A 21,580-nucleotide genomic window follows, 5' to 3' on the forward strand; every position below is an offset into this window, starting at 1 on the left:
ACAGACTGGTGGTTGCCAGAGGGGAGATTTGGGGGAGGCAGGGAATAAGTGAAATAGATAAAAGGGGGTTAAGGGTACTCTTCTCTTGATGAGCACTGAGAAATGTAGAATTATTGGGAAAAAAGAGGGGAAAACCCCCACCTAAAACTCGAAGTATGATTTCAGGGTTTGTTTTGTTTCAGTATTTATTAACCGTTATGTTTCAGGCCCTGGGGACTGCACCCTGGAAATAAGACCTAGTAATTCTTTTCAAGAAACTTTTAATCTAATAAAGATACATCCTGAAAACAATTGACTGCCATGGAACGTGCGAAAGGGAAAAGGAGGTCCCGTAAATCGCGTACTGTTGCATCATGGAAGAGTGAACCATCGGGCAAGTTAAAACACCTAATTATCACCTAAAAATATTTATAGTGCTTTTTTCTGTTTGACTCCTTCTTATTTTTGGAAATAAGCCTTTTTGACATTTTCATTTATGTATCCTAGTTAAAGAACTTCTCTGTTCCAGGAACCTTCTATGTTTCAATATCAGAAAAGTCATAAGATATAATGTTAAAAGCAGTGATTTTTCAAATGAGTTCTGAGACTATAAAGATTCTCAGGGAAGCCAAGCCTTGAGTGCCTGGTAATATTACTAATCTCTGTGCTTTGTAGCCTCTCACAACTCCCTCTCCCCCTCTGTGAGCCCATAGACAGACTTCCTCTACCCATTCAGTCGTCTTAAAATTATTCCCGAGATCCCTTAAGGACTCAGCTCCCCTCTCAACAAATATGCTTATACCTATATCTCCTAAGCCAGCAGGCCTCATTTCTCCCTTCAAATCACCCCCTTCTCTTGTCTTCCTCTGACATGACCCCAAGGCTCTTTGGCTACTTTGAATGCCAAATCTTGGTGTCAAGATTAGATAAAATCCTCTAAAAAAATCCTAAAATGATGACTCAGTTATGTTGAACTTACACCATCCTATCAACCATGGAGAGCTGCAGATAGGGGCAGAGAGCCTGTGCTGGTAGCTCACCATTTGTGAGCAGAAGAAATCCCTTCTAAGAATGTGAAGAGAAGAGGCATCAGCAGTATATACACCAGGACCCAAGAGCTCAGTAATGCTCACAGTTCACAATGAGGAGAGCAAGCAGTTAAGTAAGCAGACACAAGAAACCAGAATTTGAAGGATGATTACAAAGTCAGGTAGCAAAATAGATATAGAAATTTTAATCCAATTAATAATAAAAATACAAAGAACTCACATTTACTGTGTGCATACAGCATTCTAAGCACGAGATTAAGTGACCCTTGTGGATTTTCTCATTTAATCCTTAAAATAATTGAAAAGGTGGATATTGTTGCTATCTCTTTTCTTCTTTTAGTTGAGGACTCTCAGACGGAGAGGTTCAGTGACCTCCCTCAGGTGACATGACTGATAACTAGCGTCGCTGGGATTTGAACCCTGTTCTCTTTTACCCTAAAGTCCTACTTATAAACCATTATGCTTTACTGTCTTTCACAATGGCTCTAAGTAGTGTTACCAGAAATATCTTCTTTGAGGGCACCTGGGTGGCTCAGTCGGATGAGTGTCCAACTCTTTGTTTCGGCTCAGGTCATGATCTCAGGGTCATGAGATCAAGCCCTAAGTGGCACTCAGAACTCAGCGGGGAAGGGGAGCCTGCTGGAAATTATCTCTCTCCCTCTCCCCCAGCCCCTCCCCCCTGCTCTTTCTTTCTCTCTCCTCTCTAAAATAAATAAACCAATCTTAAAAAAAAAAAAAAAGAAATATCTTCTTGGGTGCAGAAATTACTACAAGAAATATATTCTCAGAAATACACAGCCACGAGATAGTACCGTATAGGCCGATGCTAGAAATCAGTTTTATGGAAATCGTTAGCCATCGGATAGAGGTGAGTGAGACAGAGAACTCAATTTGTTCATGAAAGTGCTTTATGAAGGTAGCTTAATATATGAAATGTAGATTTCAGAGTTGAAAACTATTTAACAGAGGCATTTCTGGTTTCCAAATTTTTGTCAAGGGAGATGAAGCAATCCTACTTCTCATTTAGGTACAAAGGAGAAAAGGAAATTCTCTTAGAAATACAATATTACTAATTTCACTCCCTATGGTAATGTACAATAATGAACTGCTATAATGGGGAAAAAAACCATCAATTTTTTCCTAATTAGAAAGTGTCCCTCCTTATATGATAGCATTGGGAAACAGAAAAGTAGCTAATGGGTTCAAAACATTTAAAATTGCTCTTTTAGGTCTTAGAATCAGAATGTGCTTGCGAGTTTTATTTAAGGCAGGGTCTGGACACATCACAGGAAAGGAAATTATGTATGGGACAAAGTGGGACAAAACAGCATGAAAAATGGCAGATAGATTAATCTTTTATGCAAAGCATATCTTAAAAACTGGATCTAATCTGTGTGTTTGATCCAAGGCAAAACTGAGTTACTTAATATAAAGCACAGATTCTAGAGGGTTTTGTCAAAGAAACATTAAACACAAATTTCTTAGAGCATTAAACGTACTTAGAGTATTTAAGATTTTATCGTTAACAGCTTTTTTGAAGTATAATTGACATACAAAGAACCGCACACATTTAATGTACATGGTAATTTGATGGGTTCGAGTATATGCTTATACCAGTAACCACTGCCACAATTAAGGTAATAAACATATCCATCAGCTCCAGAAGTTTCCTCCTGCCTGCCTCCTTTTTTAAAAAGGTAAGTATTTTAAAGCATCGAATTTATTTACTGTGGGCATATACAATTTTAAAGTCTTTTTATATTCTTGTTTTATGCTAGCATTTTCATTTATTTATTCAATTATTTATTCAACCAGCCAACAACAAATATCAAGTACCCATGAAGTATCAGACGCAGCTCCGAAATCTATTCAGCACTTTCAGAAAACAATTTTCTTTTTTTTTTTTAAGATTTTATTTATTTATTTATTTGACAGAGAGAGACAGCCAGCGAGAGAGGGAACACAAGCAGGGGGAGTGGGAGAGGAAGAAGCAGGCTCATAGCGGAGGAGCCTGATGTGGGGCTCGATCCCGTAACGCTGGGATCACACCCTGAGCCGAAGGCAGACGCTTAACCGCTGTGCCACCCAGGCGCCCCAGAAAACAATTTTCTATATTAAATCTCTTCTTTCAAAACTTCACATGATGCGCAGTTTGGTCTGGTGCACTTGGATGTGCATGCTGTGTGTACGTGTGAGAATGTGTGTGTGTACATGTGTGTATATGTGTGTGTGCGTGTGCACACAGGCTCAGGTTCTATAAATGGAATGCTAGTAAATCTGCAAGGTCGTAAAGCAGTTTTTATTTCTCACGGTTGCTTGTACAAAACACTGAGATTACCTCGGCATTAAGAAAACAAAAACCTGTGAATGTCAAATCGTCAAGATTTTTAAGGGCATTTTTCACAGCCAGCACCTGTTTCTCATTGTGGTTTAAACCATCATTTTTCTTGTTCTCTTTGAGGTTTTACAGCTCTCTGTTAAGCTGCGATAGCTCTTTTAAGTTTACCTTGTGGGTCTTTAGCATTACTGCCTAGATTAAGTCTACCCATTGCTACAAAAGCTGCAGAAATACAGAATCGATTCCTTATACGACATAAAAGAAGGAAATAAAACTCTCCAATAAACTTTAGGGAAAATACATGTAGTTTTGCTCCTGTATTGATGACAAGTATGTAATTACAACTATATGGCAAAGACGATCTATATTGCCAGATAATTTAATTAACTGAATTTTATTAAAATGATCATGAAAATTATCAAGCTAAGCAGACAAAAGAATAAGCCGGAAGCTTTAATGGGCTCCAGAATTAAAGTGAAGCAATTTCTAAGAGACAAAAAGACATTCATTTAACTGAAGTAACATCCTGCATACAAGGAAATGTGGATCATGCACTTACTAGAAATGTATTTTTAAAAATTAACTTCCAATGTAAATGGAATATTTGTGCAAAGAAGATCTTCAAAAGAGATCAACTTTATTTGATTGCCTCCTTGGTACTAACCTGATACAGTGCATGATTCAAGGTATTAAAAAAGGTTTCTGTCCATGAAAAATATAGCTTGGACTAAGAAAACACTCAATGAAACAAAAGATACCTTCCCTTCCAAAAACAACCTGCATTATTTGTATCACTACTACCAGTAAATAACAACCATATGTTTCATTGTAATTTATTCATAATGGATTTAGAATATTAGCCAACCACCATCATACTTATCATAGGAATCAGTTTATCAGTAGATTTAAAGATGTGCACCTAATAACAAAAAATTAGAAACAAAATTTTTACAGGAGAAGATACAATAATGGTATATCCACGCTTTGGAATATTACAAAACCATTCCATTAAATTATAAAACTTTAATGACCTGAGGAAAGTTTTCATCATACAATATTAATAGCAAAGGGGTGGGGGAAAGGATTAACATTATGAAACCAAATTTATAAAAAAAAATGGGAAAGAGTGATGCCAAGAGTTAACATTAGGGAAAATATTTTATAAATATTATATTATATTTATTATATATTATATTATTATAATAATATATATATTATATAAATATAAATATTTATAAATATAAAAACCTTATCAACACTCCTCTGAAATTTCAGCAGTAGGCTTTATCAACAGCTTATTCTTACCCTTGTCGCATATGTTTCATATGTTGAAAATGAAATATCACATGTACATTTGGGGTTTAAATGGCTTGAGGGATGCGTGTATACTTTTTGAAACAAATATGAAACCAAATTCTAAGTCAAAGACGTCATATCAGAATTCTTTTCCTATTCAATTCTATTCTAAACCTGGACTATGTTGCCTGAGCCACATGGTTTTTTCTCTAAGCACGTGGTGAGGGTTACTTTCATAGGGTTTGGGGAGGTGGGGAGAAGAGGGCCTCTGTGTCCTAACACATGAAAATTAGGTGGTCGCAATGTTGGAGGTGAGTCCAAATTGACCAGAGGTTATGTGCTTAAGCTTCCGTTGCAGTCTGTCATCTCTCCCAGAATATCGCCAAAGAGGGTTCTGTTTTCTTTCTCAGTAATTATCACTGACATACATCTGGCAACTTAATCCACGAGACTCTTCCTGCGGTTCCATAAGTCAAACTCACCTTACACTGAAGCATCCGTTGCACTTTATTTTCCACGTGCATAGGCTGCTAGCTGGGTTCCCACGGGCTCTGATTTGTAGGGACTGCTTTCTCTGGAACTAAAATACAACTTAACAACTGTAGTGCTGGTAAAAGATGATCTCCAGGTACAACATCCCACTTGCCGCTGTGTGGCCTCTTGCAACAGATGAGTCCACTACATACTATCATTGTAAAGCTGTATTAACTTTATTGCCTGATGTGACATAGGAGATGTTTGAGGAAGGAGGGGTCTATGTCATAGATCTCCAAATAAAAGGTTCTTGGTGTGTTTGGCAGGAAGGGAGTTGGACAAGAAGCAAAGGTTGTGCAGAGAGAGTAACATTGGACAAGAGGGAAAAAAATCTATTAAGAAATTGATGATAAAGCTTGAAAGACGATGGTGGTCTGAGCTGGGGCAGTGACAGTGGGTACAGAGCGGGTCGATTCAACAATGAGCTTGACAGCGCTAGGTGGTGGCTAGGTGTACGGTGTGGTTGGAGAGGGAAGGGCTTAGCATGCTTTGCAAGTTCATCACTTGGTAGATTGACTAGCCGAAACAAAAGAAGAGAAGAGAATGTGAGAAGAGAGAATAGTCAAGGTGAATTCCATTTAGGTGGTACTTGTAGAACTTTCAGGTGGATGGTCCAGCTGAACTGAACTGGAGCTCGGAAGAGCGAGGCCGGAGGTACGGAGTGTAGAACGACCAGCATATGGACGGCAGCTGAAGTCATGGAAATGCAGGGGTTGAGTCAGGAAAAACCTATAAAGAAGGAAGAGTGAGCAGAAAAAAATCAGCCCAGGAGATGCTGAAATGCAATGCTCAGATCGTGGACAAGAATAAAGGCGACCTGGGAAACAAGGAAAGGGGGAGTTTCAAGGAAAAGCGTGGCTGGTACCATCAAGATATTCACCAGCAGCGATACAGTATCACATACCTTTCTTTCTCAGAAGCGGCTGCATCAGCCCAGAGTCTCAGAGTCCTGACTTGTAAAATAGCCTGTGGTTTGCGGTTGACAAGGAGCTCAATGAGCACCAACACTTAGAAACCTCTACCATGTCAGTGCTCCTCAGACTCTAATGTGGACATGAATCATTGGGAGGCTTGCTGAAATACAAGTTCTAAGTTAGAGGTCTATTGTGGGGCCCCAAATGCTGCGTATCTAACAAGCTCCAGGTGATGCCGATCCCAGCAGTCCAGGAACTCCACTGTACTGCAAAGTGCTAGACCGGCTAATGCGAACACGGGCCGCTTTCATAGGAACACCACATCCAGATCAAAGGAGCCCCTAGTCTCCATTCGTGTGATTTGTGATGCCATTTGAAGACAAGTAGTGAACACAATGATCCCGCCGTGTCATACGAAGTTTGGTATGCTTTACTTGCAGAAGGTAACACATAAGGGGAATCTGTAAGTTGTTTTCCAATACTTGAAGGAGATGATTTTAGTTATTTCACAGGTCAGATCCCGGACTCACGCACAGGAGTTCTAGGGAGGCAGATTTGCTGTGTGAACTGCTCAAGAGAATTCTGAACCAACGAGTCCTGTTTTCCCTCTCCGTGAATGTTTTCAAACAAAGCTTTAAATGTAAGTGCTGGGAGAAATCTCAAAGATGCTTTCGTTTAAACTACTCACTGATTTAACAGATGAAGAAAAAAAATTGAGGTTTATATGTAACACACGTTATGCTGTAAAACCGGTCAATGCATTAAAGAATTGATGACCTCAAAGGCCATTTTTTTTTTTTACTCTAAATATCTTCTATGTTCATAAGCTAGAGCAATTACATATAAATATTAATTCTAGGGACCAGTTTTATCGTCAACTTGTTAAGCAAACAGAAAGGAAATTCAGTGGCTTTTTTTCCTTGGGGCTTCTGAGACCTATTAGGAATTTGCATCTATAATATCAGGGCCCTGTCCAGGTACTTAATCATAGCTTACACACGGGTCAATAGCTGCAAAATCATCTCAGTGACCCAATGAGGACTTGAGAGATCTTAGAAAAGTAATTTGGATACTGACTTCTACATTTATTTATTTAAAATTCATTGAGAAATTACTCGATGTGAGTTAGGCTGGTTATTGGGGTTATTGATGAATTTATTTCTATGGGTTCAGTGTGGGACTGATGGCTGCCTATGAAGCTTGAGGGCTGGACTGAAAGGTTCAAGCCGTTCCTTGTCAAAGTATTTAAGTATCTTTGGACTAAAAGTTGATCAGCTGTAAGGACGGGGTGACAAGTTGGCATATTCGTGACTTTATCTACCCATCATCATACCTGATGGAAGTAGCAATAGTCTGGGGATCGAGGGTAGAACATTTCATGACCTGCTTTGATTCCAGGATTTTTGCTGGGCACCTATGGTTTAGGTCTTTTGAATAGATATTGGGTAACACTTTTAATACAGTCCTAGAAGAAAAATGGAGCTTGCTTTATGGAAAGAACATAGGCTTTGTTTATTCACAGGCTAATTTTAAAAGCAGATGCATGTGCGTGCAGAATAGTTCGCCTTTCCCATGAATGGAAACCAAATATGAACCTCAGGATTTTCTTCAAATGTTTTTACATGCCAGTGTGCGATGCCGAGCAAATTACTCAGTCCTGTCACATTCTCGCTTCCTGACTCCATCTCCGGCTGCAAAGATTAAGATGAAAACTTTCCACAAAAATAATCATTGCAAAGTAGTTAAGTATCTTTGGATAAAAAAACAGTTTAAAAACAAATCACTGTGATTTATTACCGTGCCAGTCAAGACTGCAACAAGACTTATGCCTCGTTAACAATTTGTATGCCTTTATTCCACAACGATGATGATACAATGTATTGTCAAACTAGATAAGCCTTATGTAACAAGGTTAAGCTTTTCCCTGAGCAAATCATTCACACTCTGCTATCAAAATGCCTGATGGTCGATCAAAATGTATTGATTAAATTATTGTGGCTTCCAGAAGACTTCCAAAGACAGTCCACATAGAATTGCTCAGTTGAAGCCTTTTCATTTTCTCCTTTTTGCTAATGGGCAGTTCTCACAGTGGTAAAGTACAGTAGCCTCTCAGGCACTAGGGTATTGATAAACTCCGCTGGAAAGAGCGCACTCAGCTTCTTCCCTGAGCCTTCTGTTCAAATACTGGCACATCACGTTTTCAGATCACAGCTTTAGGACTGAAAACAAAGCAAATCAAACTCCAGCCAATGAATTATTCATGTAATTCTTATTCTCCTTGTAATAGATTTCCTTCCTGATATATGTGACCTGTAACTGTTGACCCGTGCATACTTACCTGAAATTAAGAATGCCAGTCTGGAAATTTGGAAGATAATCACTACCATAGGTACTATCTTTAAAAAAATCGCATCTGGATTAGGAGATATTAATGTTATTACTTGTTCAAGTTAAATATGGAACAATAAATAGGAAGACATCTTATTTTCAAGATTTTGGAGGAGATTTCTTCTCAAAATTTATCTATTGCTTATTATTATTATTATATATATAGACATGTAATTCTACAAGAAACTAAGTTATTTTGTACAAAAGATATTTTATATCTATCTTTCTATCTGGGGATGTCATTGAAGCTGGTTGTATATCATTAAATACAGCAGAAACTTAAATAACTATTAAAACTAATAATTTTTTGGTAGGATCTCTTTTGGTTAACATAAAACTCAAATAGTATTTAGTGAAATGTCATATATTTGACTTATATCAGAGCTATCAGTTAAGGGCTTAATCCTAAGCTCTTTTAAAAGAACTAAATTTTGTACTTCTTAGTAAAATGTTTACTTATTAAATGGAGTTAAAACAATTACAAAATTTATAATAATTTGAATTTGTTTTTCCTAAATGGGAGATAAAAAGTACTCATACAAAACTGTTTTAAATTCAGCTTGGAAAAGTATCGTACTTTCCCCGAGTTTTGTGGAAGAACTTATCTCACAACAAAAGAGAATAGGGTGCAATCTTCGTCTTCTCTGCAAATGGGCAGAATATCCACAACCCACCTAGTACTGAGTAGCGTTAATACCTTTTTAAATTAAATCTGTAACAAGATTTAAATACAAAATACAAAAGCTTTCATGGAGTCACACAATATTTAGTTATTAATTAGAAAAATGGAATTAGCTTATTTCAGTAACAAAGAACAAAGATTTAAGGAAAAATTAAATTATTGCTGGAATCATAACAAATTTGCCATATTGAAATATTATCTAACATCAGAATAATAACAGTGAAAGAGAGTCTGATTGCAGACAAAAGTCCAACAAAAAATTCATTTGCTAACAGCATCCAATGAGAGACATTCTTCATACTATAAACTTCAGAGGATGAGAGTTTAAGAATAAAAGAGCAGCTTTATGGTGAGGCTTAGGGTAATTCCCAGTCTAATGCCTCTTTCTGAAATCCGGATCTGGCATCCTCAGGAAAAAGGCTAACTTTGAAGAGGAGCAGTCAGAAGAGGTAGTGTTCTCTTTTCTCTGCTGTGAGTGAAGGGCAAGGGGAAATCGTTTCTGGGGAGATTTAGATGAAACATGGAAATGGAAAAGTAGAGACTGATGGCCTCAGATGAAAGTATAGCCTCAGGGTCTTCACACTGAGTAATGAATAAGATCTGAAACCTATTTTATCTGCCCCCTGTCCCACTCCAAGAAGAATGGATACAGGCTGCCGCCAGAGTGAATCTCAGGGAAGACACTTTGAGAGAGAGCTGAGCAGAACTCTTCCTTCAAAGGTTGCACATTCCGAGTGCTCGCAAGCTCCTTCCTCCAAAAGAAACAAAACTAAATAGAATATATTATTTGATCCTCAAACTGTGGTTCCGTTTGGCAAACAATTTTAGAAAAGTAAAAATGGAATCAGGAATTCACTCTTGCCACATCAGAGTAAACAGTAGTCTGGACACATGCTATGCATTATGTAAAGGATCAGAAAAAAGTTAAAAGCATGGAAATTATACAAAAAATCTTATGTTTAAAAAATAGAGGAAGGAGGGAAGGAAGGAAAGGAGGAGAGAAGGTAGAGAGGGAGGAAGGAGAGGAAGGAGTGGGAAGAGAGGGGGGGAAGAGAAAGAGAGAAGGAACAAAGTTTGGAAAGAACAATAACCTGAAAAACTGATGAAAATTTTCTGAAGTACTTCATGATATAAAAGAGTTTATTAAAATATAAATATAAAACATTATTATTTAATTTTATATTAATTAAATGTTTATTAAAACACAAAGCAAACAATATAATTAACACAAATGAGCATGGTTATTGAAGAGGTGGGATAAACTATCAGCTTATATCTTCTTTCTTAACAGGATATTATCGGATGATTGAAAAAAAAGCTAGTGCTTAGCAAATGGTCCCGTGCTTTTGATGTTTTCAGTCACATTTTTTTTTCATAGCTTTAGCAAGACTGTTTAGAAACATTTTGTATTGGGGCACCTGGGTGGCTCAGTCAGTTAAGCATCTGCCTTTGGCTCAGGACGTGATCCTAGGGTCATGGGATCGAGCCCCGCATCGAGCTCCCTGCTCAGTGGGGAGTCTGCTTCTCCCTCAGCCGTGCCATCCCCCTCAAGTAAATAAATAAAACCTTAAAAAAAAGAAACAGTTTGTGTTGATGGAACATTTTCCAAAGTATATGTTTTTTTGTTCTATTTCCTTTTTTTTTGTTGTTCATAGTTTCAAGTGAAGGTATATATGATGGTTTTACTAAAACATAGCATGTATGACCTCATTTAAATGAAATAATATGTATCTATTAGTCAACTATCTCCAAATAATGTTGCATACCAAACACCCTCAAAATCACTGTGACTTACAATAAGAACCATGCATGTGTCACCCGGGCACTTGTGGGTTGCCTGGACGCAGCAGGGCTCGACTCCACCACACTGGTTGGGTTTAAATCTGCACCAGGCGTCTTTTAGACCAGTGAGCTCTCTGGAGCATATTCTTCTTGTGGTGATGGCAGGAGTCAAAGAGAAGCAAACCCAGCCATGCAAGAACATTTGAGCCTTAGCATGGGTCACAGGCACTTTTATCCTGTTGGTTAGAGCAAGACAAACTGCAAAGACCAAATTCAAATGGGAAAATACACGCCCACTACCATTAAGCCAAGGCGAAGGTGTCAATGTTGAGTACGACTAAAGGGGACGGAACTGAGTCCATGTATCACACCACCCATTCGTTTGTGTACATACCTATGTGCGTAGATAGAAGAGATTTGCACTAGGGTGACAGAATTTTAGATGATTTGTTTTTTGTTTTTCTGTTTGTTTTGTTTCGTTTTCAACTGATTCCTTGTTTGTTCTTTTTATCTGGGGGATATTTCTAAAATATTTCAGTGTATGCATCTATACTTTTTAAAGATTTATTTATTTGAGAGAGAGAAAGAGAGGGCGCAAGTGAGCTGTGGGAGGGGCAGAGGGAGAGGGAGAGAGAGAATCGCAAGCCGACTGCCCGAGGAGTGCGGAGATCGATGTAGGGGTCCATCTCAACAACACTGAGATCACGACCCAAGCCGAAATCAAAAGTCAGAGGCTCAACTGACTGAGGCACCCAGGCGCCCCAGCATCTATAATTTTTAAGAAATAGCTTTATTGAGATATAATTCAAATGACAAAAATCCACCCTTCAAAGTGTAGAATTTAGTGGTTTTTAGATAATCTGACAACCAATCACCACTATCTGATTTCAGAATCTTTTTATCACTCCAAAAAGAAACCCTGTGTCCATTTGTAGTAGCCCATATCCCTTTCCTCCAGCACCTGACAAATACTAATATACTATCCTTCTCTAAGGATTGTCTATCCTGAACGTTTCATATAAATGGAATTATATATTATGTGGCCTTTTTAAATGGCTTCTTTTACTTAGCATTGTGTTTTCAGGGTTCACTCATATTATAGCAGGTATCAGTACTTTATTCCATTCTATTGCCTAATAATATTCAATTGTATGAATATACCGCATGTTTATCCATTTATTGTTTGGTGGTTTCTATTTTTTGACTATTATGAAAAATATTCTTATGTATTTTGTTCGCAGGATTTCCAGTTCTCTTGAGTATATGCCTAGGGGTGGAATACTGATTCATGTGTTCATTCTATGTTTAACCCTTTAAAGATCTGCATAACTGTTTCCTGCATGGCCACATTTTATAATCCCACCAGCAATTTATAAAGATTCTAATTTCTCCACATCCTCGCCAACACTGATTATTATCATCTTTTTAATTCTAGCCATCCTGGAAGTTGCTGTATTTATTATTTTATTGTGGTTTTCATTTGCATTTCCCTAATGACCTTGGCTATCTTTTTATGTGCTTATGGCCATTTGTATGCTTTTCTTTTCTTTTCTTTCTTTCTTTTCTTTTCTTTCTTTCTTTTCTTTCTTGTTCTTTCTTTCTCTTCTCTTCTTTCTTTCTTTCTTTCTTTCTTTCTTTCTTTCGAAATGTGTATTCAAGTCCTTTGCTCATTTTTCAATTGAGTTAATCACCTTCTTATTGTTGAGTTTTAAGAGTTCTTTATATATTCTAGAGAAAGCCCTTAGTCAGATATATGAATTGCAATAATTTTCTCTTACTATGTAGGTTATCTTTTATTTTTATTGTGTCCTTTAAAGCACAAAAGTTTTAATTTTGATGATGTTCACTTTATTTCTTCTTTTGTTGTGTGTGCTTTTGGTGTTATATCTGAGAAACGACTGCCTGATCTAAGATCGTCAAATTTTTTTCCTATATGTCTGAATTTCATGGTTTTGTCTCTTACATTTAGATCTTTGATTCATTTTGAGTTAACTTTTTCTATATGGTGTGAGGTAAAGTCCAAATTCATTATTTTACATGTGGATATCCAGTTGTCCTAGCACATTTGTTGAAAAGAATACTCTTTCACCATTGAATTATCTTGACATCCTTGTCAAAATCAATTAACCACAGATGTGAAGATTTTGTTTCTGGACTCTCAATTCCATTCCATTGCTCTGTAAATCTAAACTTATTAAATTTACCACTGCATTCTTATAGCTTTATAGTAAATTTTGAAATCAGGAAGTGTGAGTCCTCCAACTATGTGGTTGTTTTTCCAGATTTTCTCACTATTTTGGGTGCCTTGCATTTCCAAATGAATTTTAGGATCAGATTTTCACTTTCTGTAAAAAAAACTGGTTGGGATTACACAGGTAAATTTTAAAAATGATAGTTATTAATCTTAAAATAAACTTCTGCCCAAATACTAAATCTCTTCCTTAAAGTTCACCTGAGCAAGATTCACTGTACGGGTTTGGCAGTTACGAAAGAAATTGGATTTGGTATAGGTGGCTGTGCAAATGCTTTCTGAGGTCGAGTACAAAAGCATGTAATTTCATTTTGACAGATAGGAGAGGGAGTTATTAAAAGAGGTAAATGCAGGAACAGTGCTTCAAAAAGAGAACACAGCCTGTGCGAGCATATGCAGGAATATTGGTGTTTACGGGAAACTGTGAGTATTCACCAGAATTGTACATGGGGTTTGATGATGCAAAATGAGTCAAAGGAGGTAAATGAGATAGAGATTATGAATCATCAATTGCTGATGTCTGTATTTCACATACTAAAGGCTTTTAAATTCTGACTCACAAAAATTAATCATACTATAGAATGTCTCCAAAATATGAATAACACATAAATGAATTATTAAATGTCCTTAACCTGAATAGAAGTGATAACTGAGATACGGTCGGTAGAAAACTCATTACCTGGGAAACCAAACACGTAGTGTCAAAGTGCTGCTAAAGAAGAAAATCATGGGGTGCCTGGGTGGCGCAGTCATTAAGCATCTGCCTTCAGCTCAGGCCGTGATCCCGGCGTTATGGGTTCGAGCCCCACATCAGGCTCCTCTGCTATGAGCCTGCTTCTTCCTCTCCCACTCCCCCTGCTTGTGTTCCCTCTCTCTCTGGCTGTCTCTATCTCTGTTAAATAAATAAATAAAATCTTAAAAAAAAAAAATAAAGAAGAAAATCATTGTCACTTTAAGTGACAAAGAACTTTCTTGTCTGCACGCCGTAATTATGGTGACAGGTGCCCCAACATAACCGGTAGACTGGATTGATTACAACTAAAAAGTATCCAGCTCCTATTTACTAACTCTTTCATCTGTAAGAGATATTTGGAATCTTCAGGGGTCCTGATGTCATATTCACTGCTATATTTTTTAAAAAATCATGTATTTGTTAGACTAGAAGCCTGCGAAATGAAAAGAGGGCAGGTAATTATAATCAATAGGACAATATTTATAACTGCAATATTCCTGGGAGCATAGGGGAAATGGCTGAATTCTAGTGGGAGTCAAGGAAGAAAAGCTTTGCTGAGGAGTGGCATTTGAGCTGAGATTTGAGAAGAAGCTAATGAGATAGGTAAGCACAGGAACGATGCTTCAAAGAGAGCACAGCGTGAACCGGCACCCAGACGTGGGCAAGTACTGATATTTTCATGAAACTGTTAGGTGTATTCATTCACTGGAGCTGTATGTTAGGCTTGATGGTGCAAAATGAGCAGAAACAATAAGATTCTAATAAATTCTGAGTGCCATGCAGAGAATTACAATTTAATCTCACAAAGTTCAATTATAAATTTTCCACCCCAGTGACGTAATCAGATTTGTTGGAAGCCCCCCCCACCAACTCCCGCCCTTCTGTGGCACGAAGGGCAGATCAGAGGTGAGTGAGACCGGGGGCCAGAAAACTGGGGAAAGGAGAGTGGGCAGCAGAATGTGGCTCTAAATTGGGGCAACAGCTGCAGAAATGGAGAGGGAGACGCAAACACAACAGATTTTTGGAAAGGTAAAGCCAGTGGGACTTGCTGACTGATTGCATACGAAGCATAAAGGAAAAATAGGATGTAAAACAAGAGATCAATTATATTTTCAATTTTCTACTCCTTCCTATGAACGTAAAGGATAGTGATTGTACCTTCAAATGCATTTATAACATATAATTAAAATAGATTAAAATGTCAGAATCTTTTTAGAGATAAGGGTATTTCATTATGTTAAATATATGATATTAAGTGAGACTTGTATTTTCTGCCTTTCCTTAAACCCGAGCACAAGCTTAAGTGAATGCACCTGGAGAGAGGGATGTGCTGAGGAAAACAAAATCAAGCCAGGGTGTTTTCACAGCATAAATTCTCATTACTTTGTCATTTGTACCTTTCCAAAATGCATACACTTATTGCTAGATGAGAACGGGAATGAGATCTAGAAAATGAAAACTAGACATGAAAGCCTGCTTTGTGCCAATTAAGGATTGTTCTTTTATTTTAATAAAAACCACAAGGTAGCAAAACAGTCCATCTCAAGGGACAAAGGGCACGAATCAAAGATATCACATTAAAAACATTGACCACAGTGGTGGTCAATACAGACAATATTTTTCTGGAATTCTGAAATATGATGGTCACATGTGCCATTAAAACCTGGGCTGATTTTTTTTTTTTTTTAAGTCAAATACACAGTAAGGTCTATGAGTGACTAAGCATAAAGCAGTTAGCCCTCACATTCTTCCCACTCACTGGCAACAGCCTGTGGGACTACCTTTATAGAGCAATTTGTTTTGGTTTTTAATATTTTATAAGTAAACAAGAAATAAATATTCAAAAATAAGAGGGAAAGAAGGTGTTCCACTCAATGGTTGGAGGCGCTGGATCTTACACAGTTACACAGGTCATTTACTGTCAGATTTACTCCAGCGCTGCTATGCTTGTGTGAGCTGTGAACTGCCGAGGCAGAGACCCATTTTCAGTGGAGCAGAGTGGAGCTACACCTAGTAGGCCTCTCCAGGGCTGGGACAGAACCATGAAAAGCTAAGTCAATAAGACAACAGGTGTATGTTCATTTTATTTATTTGGTCTCCACGTGGTTGGGCACAGGGTAGGACCGCTGGGTGGAAAAGTACCCAGAAAGAGGACTGCCCAGACCTAGAGGAGGAGTCTGAAGACAGCAGAGCCCTGGGCCCTAGCCCTCTGGACCAGGGAGAAGGGCGGAGATAAGACACAAGCCCTGCATGGAAATCCGTACCGGAGGGTGAGGATCCGCCCCTTAGGTAGGGTGCCAGCTAAGGTACGTGTAGTCTGTGTGCCAAACCAACTCACGCTCATCCCACCTAACATCGACCACTGCGAATGAAGACAGCGGGAAGTTACAAGGTTCTTTTTTTCAGTTTCATACTGCCATACAATCGATCGCTAAGTATTTCATATATCACATAAAACTTTCAAGTCAGGTGCAATTTAATTTACCAGAGATCAGTGAGATAAAGAAAACGGCTCCAAAACACCAGAGACAAGAGACAGGGACACCTCAGCGCTTTTCTACCTGTCTTTTGAATGGATACAGGCCTTTGGATAATGGAAATCATGGTTAACGTGAAGCTTGATTACTTTCACTGTCTTGGAATTCAAGAGACAAATCTTGCACGCGCGCACACACACACACACACACACACACTCCATTTCTCCCCAAAATAGCCACATTTTTTTTTTTTTGGTGATTCAGTACATTTTTAATTCAAATAGTCACCACATAACCTAGGCACAATATTAAGCATTGTACAAGCAAAGTATTTTACTGATTTTCATTTCAATTGCCAAAGAGTACAATAAGTGAACTGGTTAAAGGATATACTTCTGTACATAAAAATATCCACGTATTTATACAAGGGTATGGAACAGAGTTTAAAGATAATAAAACCAGAACATCACAATAAATAGGATGTGTTCCTACAGGACAGCAGAGCACGCTTAGTCAGGAAGCTGTCCAGTCTCTTTTCAAGGTGCTTTTTTCTTCTGAGCTAGGCTCACACTTCCCAAAAGAAGGGCTAGGGTTTAGTCACGACTGGATCTGAATGTATGTTGCTTGTTTATTTGCATCTCCAATAATAGGGGCAGAAGACATGATCATTTATTTTCAAAAAGTCTTTGTGACTTATCAAATTCTATTGATTTCCCACTTCAGTATTTTAAAATGCAGGTTAATCTAAACTCTAGCACCGTATGAGAATGAAATACATGTATTTTTTGTCAGAGCAACAATATTTTATGTCATCTTTGTTCCTCTGGCTATAACAATTCTGTTTAGAAAAATTTACCACACTAAAAATAGTCGATCTAGGTTGTCATAAAAAAGAATATTAAATACCTTTGGTAAAAATAGATATATTTAACAAGATTAGAAAAGCAAACAGTTATAATGTCAAAAGGAGAATATAAAAATGTACACAATAAAACAAATAAACCAACTTATAGATAAAGTGAAGATAAGGCCACTCTTCTTTTCAGGTTTGTCTCTTCCAAACCATGAATGTAGTTCTCTTCTTCTAAACGGTAGAAATTTTAGTAAGGAATATGGAAAATCCAGTCTTTCCTACCAGCATGACACAAGTCTGATTCATAGCGACACAGTTCCTTTTTAAGAACCAAGTTTGTAGAACATAGAACACTCTGGTTTATATATGTGAATCTAAGGAAACAATTCCAGATTTCTGTGATTTTAGGCCCAGCACATGGAGCTTGAGAGTTAAGCAAGGCAACAGAATCAGGTGCTTATCTGCACACAGTTTTTTCCTGTACTGACATTAGCCTAAGCCGTAGGGAGACCGTGGATACACACAGCACAGCTAGCTGAGGAAGGGCATGGGAACTCTGTAACTAGCTAGTGATGGACAACATTTCGTTTCTCTCCACGCCCAAAGACTTTTCTCCCGTCTTTTGGGCCTCCTCTCAAAAGAGCTGTTGCACAACTTCTAATTCCGTTCGGTGTCTCCTCTTTTAGAACACTCTGCCAATCCTGCAGATGAAAGGTCCCTGAAGCAAACAACTGAGATTACGGATGGAGATAATGAGCAAGTTCTAGAACAGATCAGCCACGGAGCCGCACTGTTCTGGGAGAGGCCGCGCGCGCTGATGCATGAGGTTATCCTCCCGTGTGCCCTCTGCACACACAGTCACACTCCTCGTGGTGCTCCAGGGCCACGTCTGTGAGAGATTTATGCAATCCCCGGACCCCACTCTTTGGTCTCAACTGAAGGACCTGAAAGGGAACAACATATAAGCAAGCCGTTGTTAAAATCAACCAACATCTGTAACTTTTGATTCCACGGACAAGTAAAATTCCAGCAAAGACTCTTGGGGCCCAAGGAAGACTGACGAAATTTTGACTTTTTCCTAGTGAAGGCATCATGAACACACTCCCCTACCCCTCGGAGAGATCCTAAATGATCATCATATATGTTTTAATATCAGCCACTTGGAAGGATGCTGTCTCTGCGTATAGAGCAGTCCTTCCATTGAAAGTCTCACTGCGCGCTTTTTATTTTACTCCCCTGACAAACTGGCAGAGAAGTTCACCTCGACTGAGTATTCTGAAACCCCTACTGCCCACTCCTTTTTCCGTTTGTTGGTTTCTTTCACTCATTCATTTTTTCACACATGTAACAAATATTCGTACTTGAAGTGATGCAAGTACTACAGTACCGAGGAAGGAAACGCGATCACGCTACAGCTGAGTTTGCTCAATGATGCCACTCGTTAATTTTCTTGGCTACGCTTCAAGTCCTCTATAAACTTGATGAGACGGATTAGATGTACTTCATAGACATCAGCCTCCGTCACAGCTAACTCTGTGCAGCTGGATACTTGTGCAGTATCCGGCGGTTGAGCGATAGTAACAATGATGCCTCTATTAAATGAAGTTCATGTGCAGTCTGGCTTTTTAATAAAAACATACAGCAAAATAGACACCGATACTAAAGGTATTTCTTTTTAACACTGTGACAGGAGGACACAGCTATGCATTCTATAAAAGATTATCTGAAGTATTTGATAAGAACTCCCTATTCAGTGCGGATTTGTGTTTCTTATAATAGAAACAATAATGTTTCAGGAACTGTGTTTGTTCGGATTATGAACAAAGACCAGAGCACATAATAATACGAAGTGGTCTAGTTTCTCTGCTGTCTGGGTAAGACAAAGATAACTTCATGGAGCAACTTCTAAAAGATACCCTTCCTGGAAATGTTCGTTAATCCAAAAAGGCACAAGTCAAGTCTTATGACTGTTCCATTTGAAGATTTAAAAGAGAAAAGTAGAGAGTGTATACCTCATTTGGAGTATGTGGTCATATCAAAGGTTAATCAGCTAACATTTTTTGAATGCTTACTGGGTGCCAGGCACTGTAATAATGTTTTTACATACTTTAACTCACAAGAATTCTATGAAGTAATTTATAATTATTACCCCTATTTTGCACATGAGTGAACAGAAGCTTTAGAGAGAATAGGGACATAACCAGTATTTGTACTTTGGCCAAAGATGAATTATTAAAGTTAGAGTGATCGATAATAATTTTATAAAGACTCAGAATATATTATTAGCCATATATTCTACTTATTTGGTAACTTTCTTCCTAGAGAGATAAACTGCAAAGTCTTGGAATAGTTATGAGAAATAGGAAACTTTTAAAGCAGATTTTCTATTACATTCACAGTTCTAGAATAAAAATTACTAAGACTATATTATTTTAACATGAAACTATTGAATACTACCTTAGGTGTCAGTCCATGACTTACCATTTTGAACAACTTGAGGCGGCATCAAAATGAACTACTCTTAAGATACTGCTGGTATACCTTATCAAACTTCTGTTCAACATTGTTTCTGGAATGCGTCTGAGTGGCCAGATAAACTGCAATACTGGCCTAGCCAACGTCTTTAATTCCTATCTTCACTTGTATACATTTTCCCAGTTAGTAGAGGAAAAATGACTATAAAAGGTAAGGGCTAGAGAAGCTACTGTATACAGTCCTACCAGGCAGCCATGGGAGGCTACGATCTTACAATCGTCCTTTCCTCTCGACGTGCTTATGTCAAGATGCGGTCACCAAATAAAAGCACCCCCACCCATGACCGCACCCCCACCCCCAGTCTTCCTCTACTGACATTTGTGGAGATTTACAATTAGCAGAAGAATCTCATAATGTTCTAGTGATATTACATCTTAGATAAGAAATTCTAATACATGGAAGGCAGCTTAATTAGTGCTTTCCTTCTTAATTCCTTTCCAAAGTTTTGTTTTGACTTTGGAAGAGAAAGACAGACTTGGAAAATGACCAACAGGTCTCAGATAATATGAAAGAAGACAGTTTTCAGGACACAGTTTATGACAGCGTCAAAGAAAGAAGGCAGAAGCACATCTCACACAATTTTGAAAGAGAGGTTCAAGCTAAAATTACAAACCCATGAAAAAGTAATTCAGGGAAAAGCTAAAATCAGAGGCTGTGGAAGAGAGTAGATCAGGTGCAGAAAGAACCATCAAGAAATAGACGAACATGTGCCACTGCCTACACTGTGCAAAGTGCCATCAAGTTATAGGTGCCACAGAACCGTGGGGGATGGGACTCATGACTAGAGAAAGGCCACTGAATTATATACTTTTTACCCAAAACAGATCTATGCAAAAAGAATAAGGCCATACTTCATGTTACCAAAAAAAAAAAAGTATATAAAGATATAAACAAGGTGAAAATCATTAGGCTAATTGAGGATGGAAAAAAGAACAAATACAATTCTATGGTCGGAGTATCTTATAGATATTTTTGCCTGAAAGGGAATACTTGTCCTACCTCTGGGCAAAATTCATTAAATCTTTATTGATCATTTGCCATCATCAAAGTCACGGGGTGGGGAGGAATGAAGATGAGTTAAGAGAACAGCTAACATGTATTAAGGGCTTGAAATGTACCGGAGCTGATTCTAAGTGTTTGGTCAGCTCCTTGAATCCTCACAATAAGGTATGAGCGTGAGGTGTTCACTTCACACACGAGGAAATGGGAGGCACAGAAGGTGAAGTCATTTGCTCAAAGTCAAAGAGCTGGATGTCTGGCTTCGGAGTCTGTTTTCTTAAGTATTACACTGCAATGTGATCTTTGTTCTTAGTTCTCAAGTTGGTAAAAACAAATAAAAACAAATAATTATGAAAGAGCAAAAATTCTCTAATGGAGATCTCTCTAAAGTTCTACACGTGCCCAGCAGACGGACGGGTTATGCTGGGACGGGCAGGAAAGTAGGAAGTGTTTCAAGGAAGAGGTAACACCTAAGTTCATACATATGTAGGGCTCTTGTCTTGCTTTCTGAAAAATCCTACCTGGAAGATAGAAAAATCATTAAAGAAATTGGGGGGGGGGGGCAAAAATAAATAGTATCCAATAAATAGTATCTTCCAATAAATAGTATCTGGTAATCGATACAAAAGCAGTAAGAATCTTAGTAGTCGTAGATTACGCTACAGTATCAAAACTTGTAGCAATAATATCATCCTATATATTACGAGCCTTTTAATTTTCTAAACTTATTTTCTGTACAATGGCTGAAGCCACTGAAAATGGTAAAGGAA

The 21,580-nt window shown here is 38.0% G+C and overlaps 1 protein-coding gene across 6 annotated transcripts in view; it reads right to left on the reverse strand.

Annotated features, from left to right (window-relative positions):
- Nucleotides 1-16,664: 16,664 nt before the first annotated feature.
- PDGFC (platelet derived growth factor C) overlaps nucleotides 16,665-21,580 on the reverse strand; it is a 200,079-nt gene continuing 195,163 nt past the window's right edge. For all 6 annotated transcript variants that reach the window (XM_057310144.1, XM_057310145.1, XM_057310142.1 and 3 more), the window contains exon 7: nucleotides 16,665-18,220. In XM_057310144.1, coding sequence (XP_057166127.1) covers nucleotides 18,104-18,220 — 117 coding nt within the window. In that variant the 3' untranslated portion in view covers nucleotides 16,665-18,103. The remainder of the gene's footprint in view (nucleotides 18,221-21,580) is intronic.

The sequence above is a fragment of the Ursus arctos genome, unplaced genomic scaffold (assembly GCF_023065955.2).
Source record: "Ursus arctos isolate Adak ecotype North America unplaced genomic scaffold, UrsArc2.0 scaffold_11, whole genome shotgun sequence".
NCBI classification, from domain to species: Eukaryota; Metazoa; Chordata; class Mammalia; order Carnivora; family Ursidae; genus Ursus; species Ursus arctos.